Source organism: Coturnix japonica, chromosome 3 (assembly GCF_001577835.2).
Source record: "Coturnix japonica isolate 7356 chromosome 3, Coturnix japonica 2.1, whole genome shotgun sequence".
Taxonomy (NCBI): Eukaryota; Metazoa; Chordata; class Aves; order Galliformes; family Phasianidae; genus Coturnix; species Coturnix japonica.
The window spans coordinates 13455343-13479377 of record NC_029518.1 but is presented as its reverse complement, the minus strand read 5'-3'; the positions used below and the strand labels follow the sequence as shown (position 1 = coordinate 13479377).

The following is a 24035-nucleotide window of genomic DNA, read 5'->3' as shown; positions in this document are numbered from 1 at the left end:
GTCTAACAAACCTAAGCAAACTTCAAACACTACTTTTCCTGTTAACTTCAAGCAAAAGCCACATACCACGGTAACCACAGCAATGGTGAAGCTTGTGCCTCTCCTCCAAAGTCCATTCACAACTTCTAGATCAGAGCAACAATGCTGTGAAAGTAAACTGCTTTACAGATGTGATGGGTAAGTATAATCTGAAACTCCAATCCCTGTTTCAGCCATCTGTGAAATTCTGCTTTTGCCCCCCCCCCCCCCCCCTCAGTCAGCCTTTCAAACTGAGCCTCAGCAATACTTCTAAACACTTGATGTCATATTGATGACTAACTGTCTCATCAAACCAACTTGCATGTGCTTATCTTTGTTCCAAGGCTCTATTCAAGGTCATGCTACGAGTCATATTACATTAAACTCTTACTGGTCCTTATCAGCAGAACACTCACATACGCAGTTAATTTCTCATAAATCTCAACATATGTCTGGCTGTTGGGTAGGAAACTAGGGTACGCAGCAGTTTTCCAGTGCTTCCAACACAACTCCATCTGAAAGCAAACGCGATGTTATTAGTTACTAGCTGTCCCAGACTGCCACCCACTGGCCTCCAGGAACACAGTCTGGGCTGTGAGTGGTATTATACCAAGTAAACGTGTTTCAGACACTGAAGCAGATTGTGATGCACCCTACCGGTAAAGCTAGAAGGCAGCTTCCTGCAAAGCAACCGTGTCACTGACAAAGACTGCTTTGTAGCTGCCTTCTTACAGTTATTGTGAATTTGCTGACTACGACATTTGTCTAAAACTGTAATTACAAAGTGCTCTGAACGTTTAAATCTCATCAAATCAACCTCACTTAAAATATTATGTCAAACTTCCCTAAAATCAAACTCAGTGAAAGCTATAAAAAAAATACAGACAACCCAAATGCTACAGTTGGGTTCAGAAGATCCGTTATGTAAACAGCACTTGCTGCCAAGCACCAATAAGCAAGGCAATACTATTTTTCCTATGAAACATGCAATAGGTACAAGAGGACATGAAGCAACCACAGTTTGAGAGCCACAGCCACATTAATCATGACACAGCCGGCATACCAACAGAGCCCAGGAACCTCAGCCTGCTCTTCTCTCTGAATGAAAGAGCCAAAGTAATGGCTGAAAGTGCAGCACACAGTTTTTAGGAAAAAGTTGCCTGCTTGAACACCCCAGGACAAGTGAGCAGAGTTTCCTTGTTACAGGCAATGCTACCTACCTAATAACTCTGTGTGATGTTGTGGTTGCCAAGAGCAGCACAGTGGAGCCCAAACAAATAAGCAGTAGGCTATGGAAGAGCAAGCAATTGAACAAGCTTGTCTGGTTGAAACCACTTCAGACAGTCTGATCAGAGTATAGCAATGCAGTCTAATTTCAGCACAATTAGAAGGCCAAACAAAAGAAATATGCTCAGATTTCTCTTTTACTCTACAGAAAGCTGTCTCTAGAAGGACATGGCTAGTTGACCCATATACAAACATGCCAAATGACAGCCACACTGTCATGCCACATTGGAGTACTTAGATTATGGTAGTGAACACTCAGGGGGCCACACAAAGTTTAAAGACTTACAGCGTACACAGAAGACTGACAAGGGCTGTGCTTGCAAGTTTCAAACAGCCTCTTTGGTGCTAGCAGGAGGTGTCAAGACCAATAAAACACAAATGAAGTGCTGTAAAGCAGTCTGAAGGAGTCCAAGCCATCCAGACCTAACAATGCTTTAGGAAAGGTTTGGTTTCCTTGGTGTTTAGCATATAGCAACCAACAGCTGAAGAATGCTTTTCAAGCAGCAGCATGACCTCAGCTCCCTGTATTTCACATCAATATCCATTTCAAGAGCAATCCTGAGCCAAATATACATCTCTAATGCACAGAATGAAAAGCTCCAGGTGATAAGTAATGTGCTAATACTGTACCTGAAGCCCCGGTATGTAGCTTAGATCCCACACAAAGTCTTGCCATAGAGCAACAGCTTGTTTTGTCAGATATCTTTATTTACTCTATCACCCAAGTGTACAAATACCGAATGTAGTTATACAAATTCAAAATATACTGTAGTAGAAATCCATCTGGGAAGTGGAATGTTAAGGATATTTGCTTTATAAAATTTCTACACATAAGTCATTCCCACTTGCAAGTTTCAAATATCAGGTCTATGTCAACAGATTGCTTTGCCATCCTTCAAAATAAGAATTCTTCTCCAAAAACATTTTCTGCTGGATGAAGAATCAGTCAACAGCAAGTTAATTTATTTTTTTTTCCCCAACATTTGACTCATTTTGAGTTATCAGTCAACAGGATGGTAGCTACATCCAGACAACTCACATGCAATTCTGCTCTCATTTATACCCAGAAAGTCAATACATCAAAGTACTTCAGTATTAGTCAAATAATCTCAGTGACAATATTTATTTTAAGCTTATGAAATCAAGCCAATAAGTTACCCCAGCCATTGAGTGCAATTGATTTTTTTTATATTCCTTCACATTTTCAGAATAAGGCTCCTTAGTTCTTGAACAAGTCAATACAGCTTTGCAGGAGAGAGACGTTATTCTGGAAAGGAAGATAATTAGTTTCAGGTGAGTTGGACTGATTGTTTAAATCAGACTTTCAACAATGAAGGAGCTTTCAAAATGTCAGGTCCATCCCCAGTTTCTGTAGCTTGTGACAGCAACTAAGAGACTGTACTGCAGAAACAAGTATTCAAGCACTGCCAAAAGCAGTCAGTGGTCTGCTCCTCTCTGTAAACCTGTTACTGTGACCTTGGCTGTGGAAGGAGGAAAAGGACAGCAGACTAGGAATTTTTTATTTATCCTTTTTCTAAAGTGGGCCAAGCAGAGCCTTTTATACCTAGTTTAAGCACAGCATTGAAGTAACTACACATAATGAAGACCAAGGCAATCAGGGAATGGAAAATTACTCTCTCTAAACTTCCCAAAAGAGGCGAGTTACTTTTTCTGGCTTCCCACTTTGTTCTCTAAATTAGCAGACCCTACAATTAGTATATGCATTCTGACATTAAGATTATACAACTTGGCCTCCCCACCTTACATCAAGTTTGCTCAGCACAGAGCCTCTCTTTGCAAAGCCAAACAAGAAGAGTTGACAGCTAGATCACAAGCTGCAGAATGTGCCTGCAGCTCTCAGTAATGCATCCATGGCTTCCTACTATTAGGCCTATTCAGAAGGAATAAAATCCCATAGATGAAGGGGCTTCACAGAAAGTTTAAATGAAAGGGTAGCATGCTACACACTAAACTGAGAATTCTTACTCACAGGACAACAGGCTAGTGTCCTAGGAGTGACAGGCTGAAAACATCTGTCATATACAGACAGCCTGAAACTGCCAGCACTTGTTCATTGTATATACAAATACCTGACTTTCAACTTTTTTCTTCTCTAGATCTCTGTTAGAAAACCTGACTGTTCTATTTCACAAATTACTAGTCTTAAAAGGAAACCCAGCAAGTCATGAGTTGCACAGTATTCACTTCTCTCAAGCTACCTGTTAAATTCTAAAGAACACACCTTTGCATGTTTTATTTCCAGTTCTGCCATTTCAATTAGGTTTTTGCGGAAGGCTATTATTCTCTTCTGCTTGAAGCTTATCAGTTCTGCAGGAAGAAAGCATAAGCACAAGTAAGACAGAGGTACAAAATAGTGACTGAAGTTTCAGTAACGCCCCTTGTGTTTCATATTGTGAAATTCTAGTAGAGCATTAAGCTACAAAAAGATTTAAGAGCTAAGTCTTGCTGTTTCTAGCTGTAAGATGCACTGAATCACGTAACAGTGCTATCTTAGCAGACAAGCTGCCTATCTGCTCTAAAACAGAAGGGTTTCATAGGAAAACAACATGAATGAAAGAGTGATCCACATAAGCTCTGGGACAGACAGGCGTATTCAGAAACTGGGAATAGGAAGGAAGTTGTGTGCAACGTGAAGGTCCGTTTGTTTCTAATACTGCCAAAAGCATACAGCTAAAAAGCAGTATTTGAGATTTGGTATTGGGCACTCAGCAGCATCAGGACAGAGAAAAAGCCTGTTTGCATAGTTGTTTGATGTGGAAACTAAGAACAAATGTTCAGTGCAGAAAGCAAACGAGGGCTTCCACTTACAGTTGGTCTAGTACTGACATTGCTCAGACTCAGGTAATCGTTCTTCATAAGACACAGTTGCATTAATTTCTACATGCATTTACAGAGGCCCTAGGAATTTCAGACTGCTTGCTACAGGACAGTATTCAGAAGACTACAGCTGTTCAAGGTCACACTGAAACCACAACTACATTAAAATCTCCCTCGAGATTAAGTACAGTAAAAAGTCTTTTTCACCTTGTTTTGCAGATTCTGAAATCTTTTCAAACTTCTGGTAACAATCCTGTTGATGCGCCTCAGCCAGGTTGACATCCTTGCTCTTTAGCCTGGCTTTGTCTAGAGCTTTGTTTGAATTTTCATAACCAACAAGAGCCCTTGCACGTCTGTACAGAAGATCCTGAAAGCAGACAGGAATAATGTGTAGAAATCTTAAGAGGACTACAGACCAAATTGAGTTACAACTACTTTAGCAGGAGGTTTCACTTCTTCCAGCCCTAGATTATGCTTTTTCTAAAAAGCTGTTCCAACATTCTTTACTCCTAGCAAAGCAGAAGCGTTACACCAGTACAGTATCACATGCTCAAGACGGTGACTTGTGTCTTAATCAAGGAAGTTTGAGGGCTGCTTTAGTCATAATTACACCCTTTAAAACAGCTTCGTCCTTTTGTAAGGTGGGCACCCCCACCAAACAGTAATAACACTACCTGTTGGAAGCCCAGACTGCAGTAGCTGTCACATGTTTACCACATATCCATGTAAAAGGGCTCCAGTACTTGGGATTTACTTAAGGTTTTTTAATTTGTCATCAGCATTTTTAATGGGTTATAAACACTGGAAGTATCAGAACACTGAAAATTGAAACTCAGTTGGCTCTAACTCACAAGAATCCATTCAGTTGTGGCCAAAGGCCAATGGTACCCTGAGGTACATTAAAAAAAAAGAACATGGCCAGCAAATGTAAGGAGGTTCTCCTCCCCCTCTATCTTAGGTGAGGACACATTGGAGTGTGAAGGGTGCCAATGACCATTAAGGGCCTGAAGAATCTCCCATAGAGCTTCCTTACTGGCTGCCTAGAGAGGTTGTGGAGTCTCCTTCTCTGAAGATATTTAAGTCTTGTCTGGACACCTACCTGTGCAACATACCATAGGGAACCTGTTTTAGCAGGTAGGTTGGATCCAATCTCGAGATTTCCCTTCCTACAGTCCCATGTCTTTGAGTTCTTTACTTCTACATGCCAAAGAAACTGACCAGAGGTCTTAACCCTTTTATAACTGGACTAGACAGCAGTTGCATATGTAGTTTCTATATTCTACTGTCATTCAAAACTGCCAGGCTTCTTAAGCGAGAAAAGGGTCCACCTTCCTATCTTCTCAAAGTACAGAGATAATTGAGTCACAGTCCCCATAAAAATAAGCTTCAAAAAGAAAACAGTTCTCACCTTAGCAGCATCTATATTGAGCATGTAGTACCTCAACAGTTCAGAGAGCTTTAAGTCTTCATCAGAAGAAATTCTACTTTCCACCTTCTGCAGAAGAGATTATAGAATCTGCATGTAACAGGACAGCAGCATCCAGACTTACAAATTTGTGTTATTTTTACTTTTCCCAAAGCTTCTCTTACCCTGAGTTTCTCAAAGAGTTCAGCAACTTTCAGCAAGTACCTCAGGGAAGAAAATGCACAAGAATTAGATACAGACGTAGACAAGGGATTCAAAAGATGGTCTATGTAGAAACACTGACAAAAGGTTTAATGCAAGAGGTGTTGGATTCCTTCTTAACAGATCAGTAAAGCTGAGCAACTGGACACCATTTAACAATCTTGTAAGGAATTTCCCCATTGCTACTCTCCGAGAGCAACAAGCTGTTTTGTTGTGGTTTTTTTCAGCTGTAAACTGTGTTAACAAGGCTCAGTACATCATTATCAAGATGAATTTATCTTAGAATGACCAGGCTTCTACAATGTGAAAAAAAACCCTATTTCAGAATTTCAGATGTTCTAGTGTAAGCTGTAAATGTATTTAATACATTAGAATACAGGGGTGTAACTTCTATATTCTCTAAGTTTGTGACAGGAATAAAATTCAAGGCCTCTATACTGAAGAAGCTTTGAGCAATACAATTAAGCTGTGCTGCACAAGTGGCAAGAAATCAGTTAAGTAATGAATGCAACTGATATTCTTTTCTTTGATGCACCTGGTGCAGAGGAAAGAGTTTCAATGCCTTTGTGTGCAATTCAATAAACTCAAACTAGCTATGACTCAATATCCTAGATTTTCTGAAAACTTATAATACCCAGACTCAGAATATTATGAGCAATTAGCATTGCTTACTTTTTGATAACTGTAGGTTCTTCTAATGCCAGGCTGTTCAAGCAAGCTGAAGTATAAATATAGTCATCTGCAACATCTGAAAGAACAAGAGAAGGTTTTCAGGCTACAGAAATCACTAAACCCAGTGAGATTGCAGGTCTTTAGAAAGGTCTTTGAAAAGATTCACTTTTACGAGATCTTGTCATCTTATCTGCTTTTGCACATGCATCCTTGATTCTGTTGTGGTAGTTTACAAGAAAAGTCTTCTCTTGCTCAAAAAAGTCATCTACTTCCTGAAAGAGAGTATAACCTGTTAAGTTACTTTACCACAGAGCACAGGCACTTTTCTATGTAAGGAAGGGTCTAAACAAACACCATTAGCCACCTGAGTGTTACGCCTGTCAATTTCTATCAAAAAGGTAGAGTTCAAGAAAAGACCCCGAGAATTTCTAAATATTTGATATCGTGCTATTTTTTTTAAACACACTGAAGCAAAAATGGATTTGACACACAACTACTCAGCACTGCAGGCTGTCTGAAGTAACCAGAGAGCCATCAAGGCTAACAGCTGCTGGAATTTCATTTCCCAGGTCTTTAACAGCACAGTAACTGAATATTCAGCAGTTTACAAGCTTACTTCAAATCCATACAAAACACATATACTGTAATACCAGCTTCATGACATGGTTTCTATGATAGCAAGTCTATTAGAAAGATCTGCCATGGCAACAAGGTAGAAAAACTGAATTTGAACCACTTACAGGAGTCTGTGATGTTTGATTTTATCCAGTAGAAGCAGAAACCATAACTTTTGCTTATTCAGACCTCTGAATTAGACAAAAGCATGTTTGCTGAAGGTGAGATTCCCTCTTCCCCAACAGGAAGAAGTGTTGGGGCAACTCTTCCACATAAGGTTCTTGAAATATACTTAAGTTTTTAGTAGTCTATACCCTCAGTGACTTTTTTTTTTTTAAGGTCAAAAGGCCGCTCTGCACACCTTGGGACAGCAGTAAGGTTTGCAGTAGTAACTCTAAGCCTCACATACATTAAGTCTAAAGCAAATAACTAATGTCCCTTAAGAAATAAGCAATAAGAAATAACCAATCAAGAATAAAGCAAATAGGATGTAAAGCAACCATCTTACCTTGACTCCAGACAAGAGGATTTCATCTGCACTCTTTACCACACTTTTTAGAAGGAAGCCAAGCATCTCTTTCGTGTTTTTCCTCCGAACACTCAGCTAGAAGAGAGGCCAGGACAGCTTCAAATTAATCCAGGATGAATACAGGGAGAAGATGACTACTTTAACATTTACAAAATAACATCACTTATGTGTAGTGTATGACAGTGTAGTCTGATTTGCAAGCTCATCTTAACACCCCTGTCAGTTCTATATGAGATGGTACAGGTAACAAATAACTTTACTAGAAGTTCAACTGCTTCACAACACAGATTTTTCTCTTTCCCAGAAACAGCTCAGCTTCTCTCTAGATAACATCAATCAGTATCCACCACTTATGAGGTATAAAATGATGCAGTACTAACTTCAACACACCAATACTCTTCATTTTAAAGGACCACGAAAGTATCAGCAGAAACACACCTGCACAATATTTGTTCTTAAGATCCAGGGATGCATCAAGTTGGCTTCCCAACTTGACTACAGTTAAAGAGATGCTATTGCAGCAAAGTGACCTAAAGATGGGCCTTTATCTTTTAATCATTTCACAGAAACGCTACTGGCAACATCTTGCTGACACTGTGTGTAGATTTATGTAACGCTCTAATCTAATCACACAGAAGAGTGGCAGCACTCGTAGCAACCCCTGCCTCGCATGCAAAGAAGAAAGTGTCTTACATCCTGGTCATACTCCAAAAAAACACAAAAATTGTGGTCTTTGCTGAGCACGGGATGAGAAGAAATCCGCTGAAGGAAGATTTCATGTGATGACACAGTCTTCTTGAAGACAGCGAGGTATTCACTGAAAGAAAAAAAAAAAACTGAGATCCATCTGCAACTTCATTGTACAAAGAATTGCTTATAGTTTCCCAGTAAAAATACTCCGTGTGCCTCTGAAATAGCCAGCTAGCAATTGAGAAGCTACTTTCCGTCTCTAACTAGGAAATTTTCCTGTTTGAAAGAAGCTTTATCAACTGTCTAATTCCAGGATTTTACAGAGTATCAGGCAGCAGCACCTTCAACATCAGTTACTGCTAAATATATTGTCTCCCAGAAGGCTTCTTTGCATTCAGCCTTTAGCAGCAGACTCATTCTACTTACGCTTCTAGTTCTTGCTTCATTTTGGCAAACTCCTCTTTAGTCATAGATACTTCTCCCTCCCCTAGTTTCTGCATCTTCTCTCTGGGACCATCGAAGTCAGGCTTTGAGGGGGCTGGAGGTATCTAGCAAAGGAATAATTGGTTAGGGATGGATGGTAACAAGATTTACAAAGTTACTTCTAGCAATCTGTAGAAGGCAGTCATGTCAAGCCAACAAGGCTCTGCAACCAAGAAGCTTAGATGCTTATGTCTCTCATTACCCCTCCAGCTCTGTGCTACTCCTGCACTTAGAAGCCAACAAAGAGAAAAATACCTTTACCGCCCACTCCTGTCATGGTTTAATAGCCAGCTGCCTGTTGTGGCAGTTGAATAATCTTAAAACAAGAGATTACTTAATAGATCAGTCTACTGTGTCACCTTCAAGCAGATATCAGCTCCACTGTGCTGTCAGGGACCAAGGCCTGTGGCTGTTTTGCTGCTCCCAGCCAACCCATAGGGAAAGTTAACACTAGAGCTGTACCACTTGAGTAACTAAGGCAGAAGAAAGCATAAGGAATACCCCTGTCGTGAAACACTAGCAACAGTGGTAAAACAGACTTCACATCTTTACTACTTCCCACGTTAAATTATTGCAGCATTTTGCTTAGAATCACATTTTCAGGAACTACTTACAATGAGTCCTGCATACTCCTCAGTTTCACTGAGTGTGTCATGCAGCCATACAAAATCTTCATGTTGCCTTGTAACTGAAAACTCAGGACTTTGAAAAGCTGGCAGCGTAGTCTGGAAGAGAAGATAAGGAAGCCCCGCTGTTTTGTAAATGAGTGCTTTTAGAAACAGTTCTGCCTATTTTCAAAGGAAGCTATTTTGCCTAGTAAGAGCCTCGCCTACTCCCTTTTAGCTGAGCTGCCACTCAAATAAGAGCCTTACTAAGGACATTACTTGAAGAAAAGGCACTGCTGTAGAACAGCATTAATACAGTTTATTTTGAGGCATCTCACAGTAACTGCCTTCCCCCACCCCCCAGCCTGCCCATGCTCAAGATACTCTATTTTTTTAAAGTAAAGCCAACCTAGTATATCTGTTACCTTGTGTCTAAAGTGAGTGTTCAAGTCTTAAGAAGCATAAAAGTTTCTGGTTTTATACCCTCGGGCCACCTTTAAGTGAAAAAGCTCCATTTAATTAGATTTTCCTCATTGCCAAACCCATCTTCGCAGGTATGCTCATTACAAATACACACATTACTTGCATGATATCTACAAAGAGCACTTTCTAGCCCCATTATCTTACCTTAGTATGTACCGTGAACTTCACTCTGTCCTTTTCACTCAGGGCATCAGGTATATCAATTTGAAGAGAAGGGTCAACATTCAGGTCTACAGACACAGACCTCAGCTGCAACAGAATTGCTCTGGTCAAGCATTGAGTAGACTTAGTGAAGCCAAATTGGTCATCGGCATTGTCAACAAGAACCACATTGCAATAGACTGCTGCCTCAAGGAGCAGTACACAGAGGTACAACAGCCTCAACACAGCTCTCTCTTCCAAGTGCATAAAATAAGAAGAGTGTCATTTAAGAGTCCACGGACCCAATTGTTAGAGAAAACACTGGGGGTATTAGTGAAATATTCCTAGGAAGAAGCATCTTCCCTCCAGCACTTCTCCAGCTTATTTACTTAAGCACATCAAGCCAAAGTTTTTTAAATCATTTTGAAGGGGGTAACAACACTAACAGTTCTCCTCATTCTGTATCCCCACAATACATGGAAGAAGAGCTCTTGAGAGCCTAGTCTTGTGATCTATTTCCTTATCTTTACACCAGACGGCTGCTCCGGTCTGGCACAAGAATTCAGTGATTTTTATCCACCGTAAAGGGCAACTCATAGACAAAAACTGGGCGCTTCCTCCTTAGCCTCAGTGCTGCCACTGATCTCCCAAGAGTACTGCACATGAAGTTAAACACAGTGGCATTTCCACTAACTGTTCTAACAGCTGTGAAGGTTTCTTTGCCCCCCAGGGAAAAATGGAGAAGATGCGTAAAACCCTTCTTAGACTCCTATGAGCCCAAGATCCAAGCATTTGGACCAGAACCTGAGAATATGCAGATGCAGCATTAGTGCTCTGGTAATCTTATTTTCAAAGTGTCTGGCATCTAGTTAACAGCTGCTGGATTGCACACATGGTTTAAAAAAAGCCCCCTATGAGCTAGAATGAGAACAAGTTTCAGAGATACCTGAACTTCACTTTATGAAAACTATTTATACTTGTAATTACAAGTCTCTACCTCTCCTGAATTCAAGTCTTATCTTTCCTAGACAGTCTCTGCCTGGCAACATTTTAGTGCTATTTGTTTCTACTTGGAGCACCTATGAAGGGGTTTGTGAGCATGCAATGTGGATGAACTCCAAATAAATCCCTCAGAGGAGATGGCAGAGTTGATCATGTTCAACAAAGACTTGCCCTCTCACTGATTGCGATGGGGGCTTTAAACAGATCCAGTGCCTTTCTTAGCAGGAGATACTTCTTTCCAACCTCTTAAGTCCAGAATATCATTTCAACTGCGCTTATTTTTTTCTAGAGCAGTAGCCTTCTCAGTCAAGGATGTAAGTGGTGATGGAGCTCTGAGCTCCACAAGTCACAGCCCCGCAGATATTCCTTTTGAGGACAATGCTTTTAGATTCACGGCAGGGGAGGCTGTGGCAATCATCACTGTGCAGGGAAGTGGCCAGGTTATGCTGTACCTTACTGCTTTAGAGCACAAGTTTTAGTCGTTTTCTGCCTCTTGTTTATGAATTGAGCTTCCTTCAACTATTGTACTACACTGCTTGTTCCTAAACGTTTAGGACAAACAGCATCAGACAGCTACATGACCTCAGCAGGAAGCAAAAGACCTTAGGCATAGCCAGCACAGATAACTGATAAATATCGATACATGCATCCAGTTCCTAAATCAAACAGATGCAACTACCTAGATATCAAGAAATACAAACTACTGCTACCAAGAACACAAGTTACTGCTGATTACAGACATCTAATCTAGAAGTCAGCAATACCCTCAGCCTATATTACGGTGGTTCTTGCATTACAAATCTTGTCTCGTAAGAAGCTCTTTCCCCAGCATTGCAGTGTAACAAATCATTCTTATTTCCTGCGTAAGGGAGAAAGTGCTGATCAAGGCCACAAAGCAGGAAGTTTGTAGAAGAACAACTGTCAGAGCTGGGCCAAAAACCAAAGCCATCCTTCAGAGATTAGTTTGAATGTGTTACCAGGAAAGAAAGCTCAAGAGCTGGGCTGAGGCAATGCCATTTCACCACCCTGCAGCATATTGGCTAACAGAAGCCAGGGGCCTGCACATACCACCAGATAACCACACAATCCAGCACCAAACCCACAATAGCACCAGACAGCATCTGAGCAAGGCCATCATTGTGCATTGCTTAATGCTGCTTTAAGCTTCTGTAAAGCTGCATAAGAACTGATGAGAGATTGTTCTTTTTACAGTGAAAACTTCACTTCCAAGAGCTCTAGAAACCTCCCTCCCCTTTGTCCAGCCATCTGTGAACTGCAGTCCAGACCTGGCAGACAACAAGTCTCCCCACCAGCCTGCAGAGGACACACCTGGCAGGCTGGCACGCATCTGCCCCTAGCCAGGCTGCTGCTGGCTAGACTCCAGCTATCACTGATAGTTACTGTTAGCTCCGGCCTCCACACCTCAGAGAGGGATACCCCAGACTCTGTGCTTACACAGCATATCCTAAAAGGGCAGCCCTAGCAGTCCAGACACTGCTCAGCTCTGAACGTATGAGACTCCCAGCACCACAGGGACCCCAGCCCCAGCTGCTCATCACATTCCCCTGGATGCACAAAGCTCTCCCTGGGAAGGCGCAGATGAAGCAGCACAACACAGAGGTGTGGTTCAGATGTCACCAATGGCAGCCACACCACTCAAGCACTAGAGGAAGGCTGGGTAGAGGGCCACCAACTCAGAACAGTTTCACACGGAGCAGAGCTTGCAGTTTGTTGCCATCTGAATGGAAGGCAACTTTCAACATTTCCCAGCTACTACAATGTCAGATAACACAGCAGCCAAAGCAGTAAGATGCAGCCCCCCTTACGCTGTTTTGCATCCTGCTTACTTATCTCCACTGTCCAAACAGGATCAGCAGAGCTAACAATACAAACTGCTGAGTCTGTGAAAAGTATGATAAGCTAAAGGAAACTGCCTCCTCTCAGCTAAACTACAGGAAAGGTTACATAAACCAGCCAGCCCTGACTTTGGGAGCTTTCTTATTAAGTGTCACAGAGGAAGTAACCTGTGATTAGATGCTCTCCCCAGCTCTCCATGCCTAGTAGTTGTCTGCACAAGAGGTAGGGATGAATGTATGGACATAAGACAGTACTGCTTTGTCAGATTAAAACAACTGGGCAAGAACATGCAACCTACAACTTCAGAACTCCCCCACAATGCTACTTAAGCAGAGCTTAGTGCCCCAGCAGGGCCTCATTTACAAAGCACAACCATGGGTCATCAGCAGTGAGCCTCAGAGCAGCACATACAGACACACAGCCCATAACAGGAGGGTCCAAAAACCAGAATAACCAACAACTACTTGCTGAAGTCTTGCACTTTCTCCCACCCTAAACATCTGCTGTAAGCACATGACAGACATAGCCCATGCACAAAGATCACTGCAGGCAGAAACATCAAGCATTTCATTGTTGGAGAGTAGCAGAGGATTATCAACTCTAGCTGGAGCCTTAGCATCAGGTCTTTCAGTAATACGAAACTGAGGATAGAAAGCCACCAGTCTATTCTAGCCCTGTGAAGGTCACTGTGGCTCCTAACTCCAGGCCAGAGACCTTTCAGATTGCATAATCATGGCAGAAAAGCTTACACTACAAAGAGAGCATTCACACAGCCCAGCTTTGTGCAGAGTACTTTTTCCCTATAGCATTTCTCCACTGAACTGGAATCAAGGAGCTCTTCCCCCCACCTCTTCCTCTGCAATGAGAAAAAACTTGCTTACAGTCACAGGTAGGCTGTGCAGAGCCTTCCTTCATTTCCAGGCCCCAAGGCTTGATCCTTTACTGAATCAGGCACCCAGCCTAAGGTCTTTCTGGGAAGCCACCCTAGTTGAGCTCCCCAGCCTGCCCTGCCCAACAGCTCTTCTCCATCAGCTCATCATTTCATAGCTAGGACACGATTGTTTCCAGCCTACAATGAGCAGAACCAAGGTTCCCCATTCCAGCAACCAGAATCTAACCTGTGCTCCCCCATATCTTCAGTGCCATGGGCATACAACCAGAGCCCAGCAGCTGGTGAGACCATGCCTCACTTACAGCAGAGAGCTGCTAAGGATGGTAGCAACACAGCAGGGAAGCAGCTGAACTGGGTTGGAAACCTGAACACACTAAGTAGATTTTACTAGATTAGACACGGAAAGATTTTAGAAGTTTATGGTATGCAGCAACTACAGCAACTTTTACAGTACTGATGCCTTCAACTTCTTGTGCCTCTTCACCAGCTTATACTGGGACCCTCGGGACTTCATGTGGATTCAAGAAAACCTGATCCCTGTTCTGTAAAGGTCCCATCCACCACAACTCCCACCTAACCTGACTTGGCAATTAGAGCAGGACATCACACAGAGCTCTCCAGAAAAACAGATAATCATCACATTGATTGATTCAAGCTTCAGGACACCCAGATATTATTATGGTACTAATGAGAACACTACAATAAAGCATCCAATCTTGACCCTAAAGAGAAAAGATAGCAAGGAGAATATTGCTGACCAATTCAGGCAGAATTTTACAGCAGTTTTTTTATTGCTTAAAGAAGAAAGTTGGACCATCTAAATCCAACCCAGTACTAATCATCACCTATTCAGGCCTCAACTTGATAAATAAGTTTCTGATCAGGCCTCACTCGGCACAAGGACGTCTTCATACTTGCAAGCTCCCAGTGGCAGGAAACGTCCTCAGCCACAGGCGCTGCCTGGTTCTGGCAAGTGTCCCAAGCTGCAGCTTTGACAGTCACATTCTTTGCAATTTAGCATCAGCTTTGCTGAAGTGACTCTGTCACTTCTCCATTCTAACAAAAGAATCTGCCAGTGCAAGCAACTGCATACAACGTTTGACTGTTAGCGAAATACAAACTCATATTCATTCTCAATGTCAAATTAATCCATGGGTTTCCAACATAACTTGGTTTCCAGAAGGAACAAGTAACGCCTTCAATGAGAGCTTACACTTGACAGAACCTTCTCCCAATTGTCAGCTGCATCCAGCTCCCTTCTTACCCATCACCTCCTTGTTGTCAGTCAACCTGCAGCCACAAAACCATCACAAGTAATTACATCTGCCACTGCCCAGCATCCACTTTTGCTTTAAAAAAACAAAGTAGTTTAGTTAAACCGGTTTAAGTGCTCCCTCGAGGCCACCAGGACATGATATTTTCTGGCAGTTTCTATAGAGCTTTCATTACAGAGTGCCTTGTTTCAACAGCCAGGAGTCAACCAGCAGCCCTTCCAAGTAACTGACCAGCACACATTAAGTATTACTTCCTAGAATTGCATTTCAGTCATACTCAGCACAAGTGGCTTAAGATTCCCTTTAATCAAGATACCAGAAATATGTCTGAATGTATTCTGCATGCAGCAAAGAGCCAACAAAACAGATGAGAAGCTTTGATTTTGCAGCTTTTGGGAGAGAACTGCTATTACTTCTCTAGCATTTAGTTGAAATAGTCCTGAAGTTATTCAAGTTACACATAACCAGGAAAAATGAAGCAGGCTTCTTGTATGCAGCCCTCACATTGCTACTAACGCTACAGAATACTCCCAAATCTGTGAGTTTTGTACCATACAACACACCAGCGGGGCAATTATTTGATTATTCCCTCTTAATCTTTGTTCTAAGCAAAGCAGCTTAGTTTAGTCCCAGTGAGATGCTATTGCACACAGAGCTTTCCAAGCCAGCAGAAAGCAGGCTCTATGGCTGGAGCACCTGTTAGCACTGGCTGTGCAATAAGCTGCCCTGATCACTCTGCCCTCCTGTCAGAGGGATCCCAGATTCGTTCTTCTCTCAAGTGCTCAAACAGGCCTCTGCAGAGGAAAGGGGTTGTGGGAAGGATACTGCCAGCATTCAGGGCTCCCATATTCCAGGCCAAAGCCTCTAGCTCACCTTGAGCACATAGGAACTCCCTCCACTCCAGGAGTCAAGCACCAGCTTTGGCAACACAGGCTAAATCCACCCTGGCACAGCAATTTGCCTGCAGAGCACAGCCTTAGCTAAGTACTTCCAGTCTGTATTTCATCTGTAACATGAAGTACGCCCAGCTAAGATGGAAATTGTGCAACAGAAGCAAGCCCCTAAGCTGTACTCAGCATTTCCAAGAATGCTTTGCTGACCTCCCATAGTGAGGCCAGAAATAGTAAAAGGGACTCTGCAACACATGCAATCTTCACCTCCCGTGGATCTGAGATTGCACTTCCAACCCCCCTTGCCTTCCCAACCCTCCCTTCCTCTTCCTATATATCTTGACACGATTCTGCTTTACCTACTCAGGGTCAGTTTTTAGTTTGTACACACCAACAGTTCCCACTCAAGGTTAGTACATAATGATGTTTCCTTCACAGACAGAAGCTTTATCTACTGCCCACATACCTAAACAGGAACAGACAAGATAACTCTGTTTCTATCTTCACTGCAGCTGCTGGAATCCCAAGGCAGCCTTACAACCTGAACAGCTAGTTAATCTTTGGTCATTTACTGCTGGAGCTTAAAGCTACTTGAACCCTCAGTGGGAACATTTTCCCCTCCCTTCAGTGTTCCTGCCCATTATGGCAGAAAGGCAGATTAATACACAGTTACTCATTGCTACAAGACAGCTGATGTTTTACCTTCTCACCTGAAGGTTCCGCAGCCTACAAAGGCTTTCAATCACTACTCTCAAATGACAGATATTTTGTTTAATCCTTGTCATTTCATGCATAGCTGAAAGAAGTAGAAGTAGCAGCTGATTCGCAATTCAAAGTGAAGAACTAGAAGACACTTAAGCTTCTGTCAGTTCAACAGGTCAAGTTTGTTTTAAAAGATTCATGTTCTAGGGAAGAAGATGGAAGGAAAGAGGTTATTCAACCAGATTGCTCAAGGTAGATGTATGTTTTACAACTGGAAGGGACCTTAAATCCAAACCCCAGCCACAGGCAGGACCCCCCCCCACACCAGTTCATGCTGCCCAAAGCCCCATCCAACCCGGCCTTGAGCATCTCCAGGGATGGGGCACTCACAGCTTCTACAGGTGTGCCACAGCCTCACTACCACTGAGTAAAAAATATTTCCTCTTCATACCTAGTGCAAGTCTCTCCTCTTTTGGAGAGGCATTTCAAGTCCTTCAAGCCACAGAATCACAGAATCGTAGGGGTTAGAAGGGAGCTCCAGAGATCATCAAGTCCAACCCCCATGGAGCCCACCTCTCAGAAGGTTGGAGAAGATGCTGAGAACACAACCCATAAGCAGCTCAAACAGCTTGAAGCACAGTTCATCATCCAGTGAGCTCATTTTAGGCATAATGCAAACTACATTCAGATCCAACGTTACAGACAGCCGGCCAGGCAGCTGACCCCTGCTGCAAGGCTGCCTTACCTTCCACCCAGGCGGCTGGAGGTAGTTATTAAGGCACGCAGACTAAACCAGGCAGACCGCTTGGTAAAAGAGGCATCTCTAAGCACTGCCAGCACACACTCTCATTAAACACCTCACAAAGTTCCCATCTCAGCCTTTAAGCTGCACTTACAACAACACCCGAACCCAGCAAACCATCCCGAACACACTTCGGGCTTCGACATCCCGAATCAGCACCTCACGGAACGCAAAACCGAGCCAGTGCCCGACGCCACAGCAGGGAGCAGCAGGGAGGCACAGCCCAGTGACAGCTGACAGCTCCTCATCGCAGGCCACCACCTGGAACCGCACCTCACAACGGCGGCATCCCGGCGGGGCAGGCCCAGCACGGGGCAGGCCCAGCTCCCGGTACGTCCCGGCGCTGCCCCCTCACCTTGTTCTTCGCTCCGTCCCTCAGCAGCGCCATGTCTCGGTACCTCCAACCCCCGCCTGCCGCCTCACGGCCGCCGCCGCCCCTCATATAGCGCGGGGCGGAGCCGCTGCGCCCGGCCCCTCGGCGCCGCCGCCATCTTGGCTGAGGGCAGCGTGCCGTTTGCCTTCATTTAAGATGGCGGCGCAGCACTTTCTTTTTCATTTCGTTCTCTCTTCACGATTTGGGGCACTTTACAAAGGCAACAAAACCCAGCCGGGAGGGAGATAGAACAAATAGCGGCGGATCTAGCGCGGAGCGTCCCCCGCGAGGTTGGAAAGGACCGCGGCGCTGACTGTGAGGAGGAACTACGAGTCCCGTGAGGCGCGGGGCTGCTGAGGCGGCTGTTGTCGCGCATGCGCCCAGGTGGCGGCGGGAAGCGAGGCGGGCAGGTAGAGGCAGTTGGGGTGTGAGGGGATGGGGACGGAGCGGGAACGTGGGGCGTTGTGAGGCGTTGTGGGGCGTTGTGAGGCGTTGTGGGGCGGTGTGAGGCGTTGTGGGGCGGTGTGAGGCGTTGTGGGGCTGTGTGAGGCGTTGTGGGGCTGTGTGAGGCGTTGTGGGGCTGTGTGAGGGTCGGGAGAACGCTCTCATGGGGTATATAGTGTGCACCAACGTTTCCATACGGGTAATTCAGTGACAAAATAGGCTGTGAAGTCAAAATTTATACTATACGTTTATAAAATACTGCGTGAGTGCCAGTAAATTCGCACTAGTGTTTGTATATTGCACATCCTAAAAGCCCAGTAATTTAAAGCAATGATCTAACTTAAATTTACTCATAAAAAAGGACTGAGGGGGCAAATTGAACTTCTGATCAAATCTAATGGAGTTTTCCACCTTTAACCTTTCCTTTTTGGTTAATTTTGCATCAGGTTACGTTTTTATGTTGTTTTATGTTAGCTTTTTGTTACATGAGTTATTATTTACCCAAACCATGCAGAAGCAGTGTGAAAATGTGAAGAAAAACTACAGTGTGTCTGCTTACTCCTGATTAAGCTTCTACAGCTGGAAGGTCTTGTCCTTCATAGATGAAGAACAATATTGATGGGAATGGAGTCCAAGGTCTCACCCATTCGTTACAAGATTCTTTGATCTAAACAGCTGCAGCTGTTTTCCCCTCCCATTTTGGGGTTGTTTGTTACAAAATGAGTTTCATGATGTTGTTGCTATAAGAGCATCCTCTACTGCTCCTTTTGCTACTGGTAACATCTTTATGTTCGCTGATTCCAGTTCTGCCAGCCAGTACTTGTTCTTTTCAGGATGGTTTCCTGTTGATGTGTTCTGTCTGTTATTGTGTTAGTAATCTAAAGGAATTCTGATGGCATTAAGTTTATGAAGGCACTGTAGCAGATTTTTATTTGGCGAAGGACAAAAATAGTTTGATGGTTGTGTGCTTTATGACTTTGGAAATAACAGATTGATTTTTCTACAGGGGGAAATTATGATAGCCCACAGACCAGTCCTAATAGAAGGAAGGAAACTGTAGCTGCTCACAAATGCTTCTCAACAGAATGAAACTCCTACAGCTGCTGGGTAGGAAATCGGAGAAACTGGAAATGCTTTTTCAGCCACGTTTTTATCAAAAGCAGTTCCCATATATGTGTCTGGCTACCTCCGCTTGTCTTCATAGCAAGAAGAAAAAAGTGAGCGGTTATGAACAAGTTGACCAAGAAAAATACAAAAACTTGGTGTGTTCTGTTACATCTTACAAAGCCAGCGCTCAAACACCAGAGACAATCTTTGAAGAAGACAGTTTGTTATATGGACAACCACTTAAACATACAACTTCAAATAAAGCTGAAACAAAAACTCCTAAGAATTGGGTTTCTCTAATAAATCCCGCAAAGAGAATTCTGTCTGTGAGCAGCAATTCAAACCGCCCCATGAAAATTGCTTTACAAAAAAACCAAATGCCCAGTGTTACCCGTGTTCTTCAGCAGACTATGTCTCCGCAGCAGGCCTTTTATCTAGAAAGATGGAAGCAAAAAATGATACTGGAACTTGGGAAAGATGGCTTTGCAGAGTATACTAAAAGTAAGTCTTATCACAGCGTGGTGACGAAGCAGAAGCAATGGTCTGGATGGTTTTTTGCATAGCTGCAATGTTTGGTTCTAGAAGTTGTATATTAAAAATCCATTAAGTTGTTTCAAATTCAGAGGTCAGAGCGTATTACAAGGGCACATGTTGTCAGTGTAATCTTTGTTCAGGGACTATTAAAACTGATCCAGAAATAAGTGGGGAAAATAGAATTAGGCTCCTTTGCTCTATGCTGTCTGCTCTCTGCTGTTTCTCTGTTACTTTCTCTTTACAAATATTTATTTTCCAGCTGAATTTATTGAGCCTGCTTGGAGATATAAAGGTATTTTGTAAGTGGGTGAAAAGAAGCATTCTGAAATTATATCATCTTGATTGTTCGGAAGACTCCACATATTGCTGTATATGCTGATCATCAGAAACTGCACATACAGTATATACAGCTTCTTCTATGAAGTTCAAAGGTTTTAGAGGTTTTCATTTAATAAAGCCACATACAAAAATGACCCCTAAGCTGTAGGACTGAAGACAGTGTGAGGTGACATGGAGAATAATGCCTTTTGCAGAAAGACTGGTACATAACTTAGTGCTCCTTATGCAAACAGTTATTCCTTGGAAAAGTGGGTAGCCTTCTTTATGCTCTTTCTGAGTTCCTAAGCACTTGACTGAATAAGCTTACTAGGGAGAACAGACACAACAAACCTGATATAGTTATTTGAAATTATCCTTCTCTGAAATGTTTCTGAGATAAGCCCTTACTCTTCAGAACTATGTCCATGTCTGGTTTAAGAGTTAAGTTGTTTAATATCTATTATGCATGTTTGCCATATATTATGTGTAGCCTCTAAAATGTTGCATCTTTCCTAGATCTTTTCCTCCAAGGAGAATTTTTTCATGCAGCTTTGGAATCTATTTTTCTGCCTGAAGAGATGGCAACTAAGGAGCGAGGAGAAGATTCTGCTGTTTCTGGCTACTTATCAAGCGTGCAACATGTCTTAAAAGATATCAGTGAAGTTAAAGCTCTGGAAAGTGCAGTTCAGCACGAAAATCTTCAGTATCTGGGCCTGGTAGACTGCGTGGCTAAATATCGGTGAGGTACTGGTTCTCTAAGAAGCCAAGTAATGTCCAAGTGTTGTGTGATGTTATGTGGCATGTGGGAAACTATCCTGTGATGGAGCAGGTGTGTTGGTGAGCTACAGAGGGGAAGCTAGAAGGGCCTTCAAAAAGGGTGAAATGGAGGGACTCGGAGGTGAATCTACTGACAGAACTGTTATTATGTCCTGTAGAGGACTTGTTTTTGAGTAGAGTTTGAGCAGTGCAGTTACCAGCAATTGCAGCAGGTATTAGCAAGTCTTTTTTTTGAGATCTAAACTGCCAGCCAGGGGAAGAATTCCTTAGGATGGAAATAGTAATGAGCAGCATGACTTTGGGTGGAAATGGGCTGAAAATGATGTGCCTTTTTTATGCTGTGCTATGCCTTGTTTCCTGCTATGAGTGAATTTAAGCTGAAACATCCTCTCTTGTTGTCTTACACAGAGGACAGTTGTGTGTGATTGATTGGAAGACATCAGAGAAACCAAAGCCATTTCTGCAGAATACTTTTGATAACCCGCTGCAAGTTGCAGCATATATTGGAGCCATAAATCACGATGCCAATTATGACTTCCAGGTCAGTAAGTCTGCTGCCAGCCAAGACAAGCAACAGTGTCTGCATTACTTTCATTTCTCCCAACTTACTGCCGTTAGCACGGAACTGTTAGTAGGATTTGTAACAAAACAGCCCAGTCTTTAGGTCAGGCTAAACTGACATACAACTTTACTGCAAAATAATTACTCCAGTCTTCCTGCTGCCGTTGCATGTCCATAGTATATTGTCTGATTTTAAGGTAAGCCCTGTTCAGTGGGAACAATTGTGTTGTTGGGGCCTTAGGTTCTCTTTAAGGGGACTGTGGGGGTTGAGTGGGTCTGGGGGGGCCTCTTTGAGGGGGTGGGATGATATGACAGGTCAGGTAAGGCTGCAGTGAGTTGGTATTTGGTGAGTCCCGAGTGCTTTGTTCTGTGTGGTTTTAGCTTGTGCCAGGACTAGAAAAAGGACGAAAAAATAAAGTGAAAGAGCGTGCAAACAGGGGAATGGGATGGGAGTGCATTGCTCATGTCATGTGACGCTCTTAAGACTCCAAAGGTAATTGTAGTCAGGCCTGCTTGACCTGAGGAATTGCAAAGCTTTGAAGGGGGAAAGCATAAAACAGATCCTTAAAGTGCAGTATAGGAAGTAATTCAAGGACTCTGCTGTTCTGATTCCTACCACTTTCTCTTCACCTTCCTTAAGGTTTGGATATTACAGCTGTTCTTCGAGTATGAAATATTTCAGAACATATTTCTCATAATGTTTCTTATTTAAGATATCAGGAAGCACTTCTTCACTGAGCACTGGCACGGGCTGCCCAAGCTCTTCCTTGGTGTCCTTCAGATGTGGTCCTGAGCACCCAGCTCAGGGTGTCCCTGCTTTAGCAGGCAGACCCAGAGGTGTCTTCCAACCCTAGCCATACTGAGACATTAAGATCTAAGCTAGTATTTTGCATTGATGTCCTATTGCTGAAACTACTGATTGAAGTTGCATATTAACGTTCAATCTCTAACAGCCTCCTGCTTTTCGTTATAGGTTACTTGTGGACTCATTGTGGTTGCTTATAAGGATGGCTGCCCCGCACACCCACACTTCATGGATCCAGATCTCTGCTCCCAGTACTGGAATAAGTGGCTTTTGCGTCTTGAAGAATACATGGACAGAAACTGACCCAAACTAAGCTATGCGGAGGCAAGTGTTCTGAGCACAGAGCCAAAGCACAAATCTTTTGTTTAAATCTTTATTTAGTAATTCTGTTATTAGTAACTTGGGCTAACCTCTGTCATTTTTCCCTCTTAAAAAGAAAAAGGAAAATGAGAATGGGGAATGCACATTTGTAGGAGGCTTCAGTGGACCTGTTGGACAGAGAAGACCTAAATCATCCCTATATCTCTCCCTCCCAGTCTGTACAGTTTGTAGTTATAGGAAGGTTTCTACAGTCAGTCAGCTAAATCAAGTAAAAGCAGTTCGGGCATCCTTTTGTTTTTGAGAAAAAGCTGAGACTCTGAAAATGGAAAAATAAATGAATATTGTCGACTGGGTTTCAGTCAAGTTAGTTCTTGCCCATTTCAAAGATATCTATTAACAGGTCTGTTACTATTTGTGTTTTTCCTTACAGCAGCAACTGCAAAACCTGCACAATGAACTACAAGCAAAGCTCACATAAGTACTTCTTTTAAATCCTACAAAAAAGTTGATTGTTTAACAGGAGTGGCTTAGGAACAGAGGAGCAGAATTGTAACTGATACGCTTAGAAATTTCTATCAGGTGTTTTGATAGATAGGAAGATTCACTACTTCTAGTAGCTCCTCCTGCAGGTTCCAAAATGGGCTGTGTAGTGTCAGTAAAAGAAATGTTCTGAAACGGAGGAGTTGATTTGAAGCTCATTTCATAAAGTCAAGTTGCCAGACATAGAACAAGTCACAGTGTCAGGTGATAACGCTTCATGTGTCTGGAAAAACCTTTTCCTCATTCTGTTTATTTTCTCTGATTGATATGCATGAGTTTCTTAATATCACTGTAGATTACATATAGAAATACAACTGACTTACAGGCCTCAAAAAAATCAGCCAGAACCGTACCTAAAAAAAGTAAAATAATGGGCAAGCTTGCTGCAGAAGAAATGCAAGTGTCTGTAGGATTTGATACTCGACTCTTGTAGAGTAGTGAACTGTGAAAACTTGCGCAATAAAATGTTGCTAGTTGTGCTGGTACGTGCTTATTCAAACGATGGCGTGGTGACGGTGTGATTACTCTGAGCTTAATGGGATTTCTAAGGAGACAAACATGGAGACTGAGAAACTAAGTTCAGAGATGACTAATTGTAACGAAGCTGTGTGAGTACTCTGTTCTACCTGTTTGGCAAGTACATCTCCACATCACAGAATTTTAGCAAGTGGGTAGGTCAGTGTCATTGAAGATGGGCAATTAGACAGCTCTGTGGATGCAAAGAAGGTGAGCATAAGCAAGAGACGATGCTTCAGGCTGAAGTAGGAAGCGATATAATGTCTGAACTCTCTGTGTTGATTAGGGCTGGATAAATAAAGTTGAACAACATTGGGATGGGGTTGTGCCTG

General features: G+C 42.8%; 2 protein-coding genes across 4 annotated transcripts; one reads left to right on the top strand and one right to left on the bottom strand.

Moving 5' to 3' along the window:
- Positions 1-1992: 1992 nt before the first annotated feature.
- SNX5 (sorting nexin 5) lies at positions 1993-17877 on the bottom strand. Its single transcript, XM_015857117.1, has 13 exons — positions 17763-17877; positions 9992-10096; positions 9374-9484; positions 8703-8824; positions 8280-8403; positions 7566-7661; positions 6609-6714; positions 6443-6518; positions 5734-5773; positions 5552-5638; positions 4351-4510; positions 3548-3633; positions 1993-2572 (listed from the first exon to the last, which is right to left on the bottom strand). The coding sequence occupies exons 1-13, from the start codon at positions 17847-17849 to the stop codon at positions 2525-2527; spliced, it is 1248 nt and encodes a 415-aa protein (XP_015712603.1). The 5' UTR covers positions 17850-17877; the 3' UTR covers positions 1993-2524.
- A 199-nt stretch (positions 17878-18076) lies between these two features.
- On the top strand, positions 18077-23000 carry MGME1 (mitochondrial genome maintenance exonuclease 1). 3 transcript variants are annotated; one of them, XM_015857121.2, is made up of 6 exons: positions 18077-18190; positions 19231-19832; positions 20700-20922; positions 21369-21501; positions 22495-22650; positions 22763-23000. In XM_015857121.2, the coding sequence occupies exons 2-5, from the start codon at positions 19295-19297 to the stop codon at positions 22627-22629; spliced, it is 1029 nt and encodes a 342-aa protein (XP_015712607.1). In that variant the 5' UTR covers positions 18077-18190; positions 19231-19294; the 3' UTR covers positions 22630-22650; positions 22763-23000. The 3 variants fall into 3 exon arrangements, with proteins under 3 accessions (XP_015712607.1, XP_015712605.1, XP_015712606.1); XM_015857119.2 differs by having other exon boundaries at positions 22495-23000; XM_015857120.2 differs by lacking the exon at positions 18077-18190 and adding an exon at positions 18338-18423 and having other exon boundaries at positions 22495-23000.
- Positions 23001-24035: the final 1035 nt, after the last annotated feature.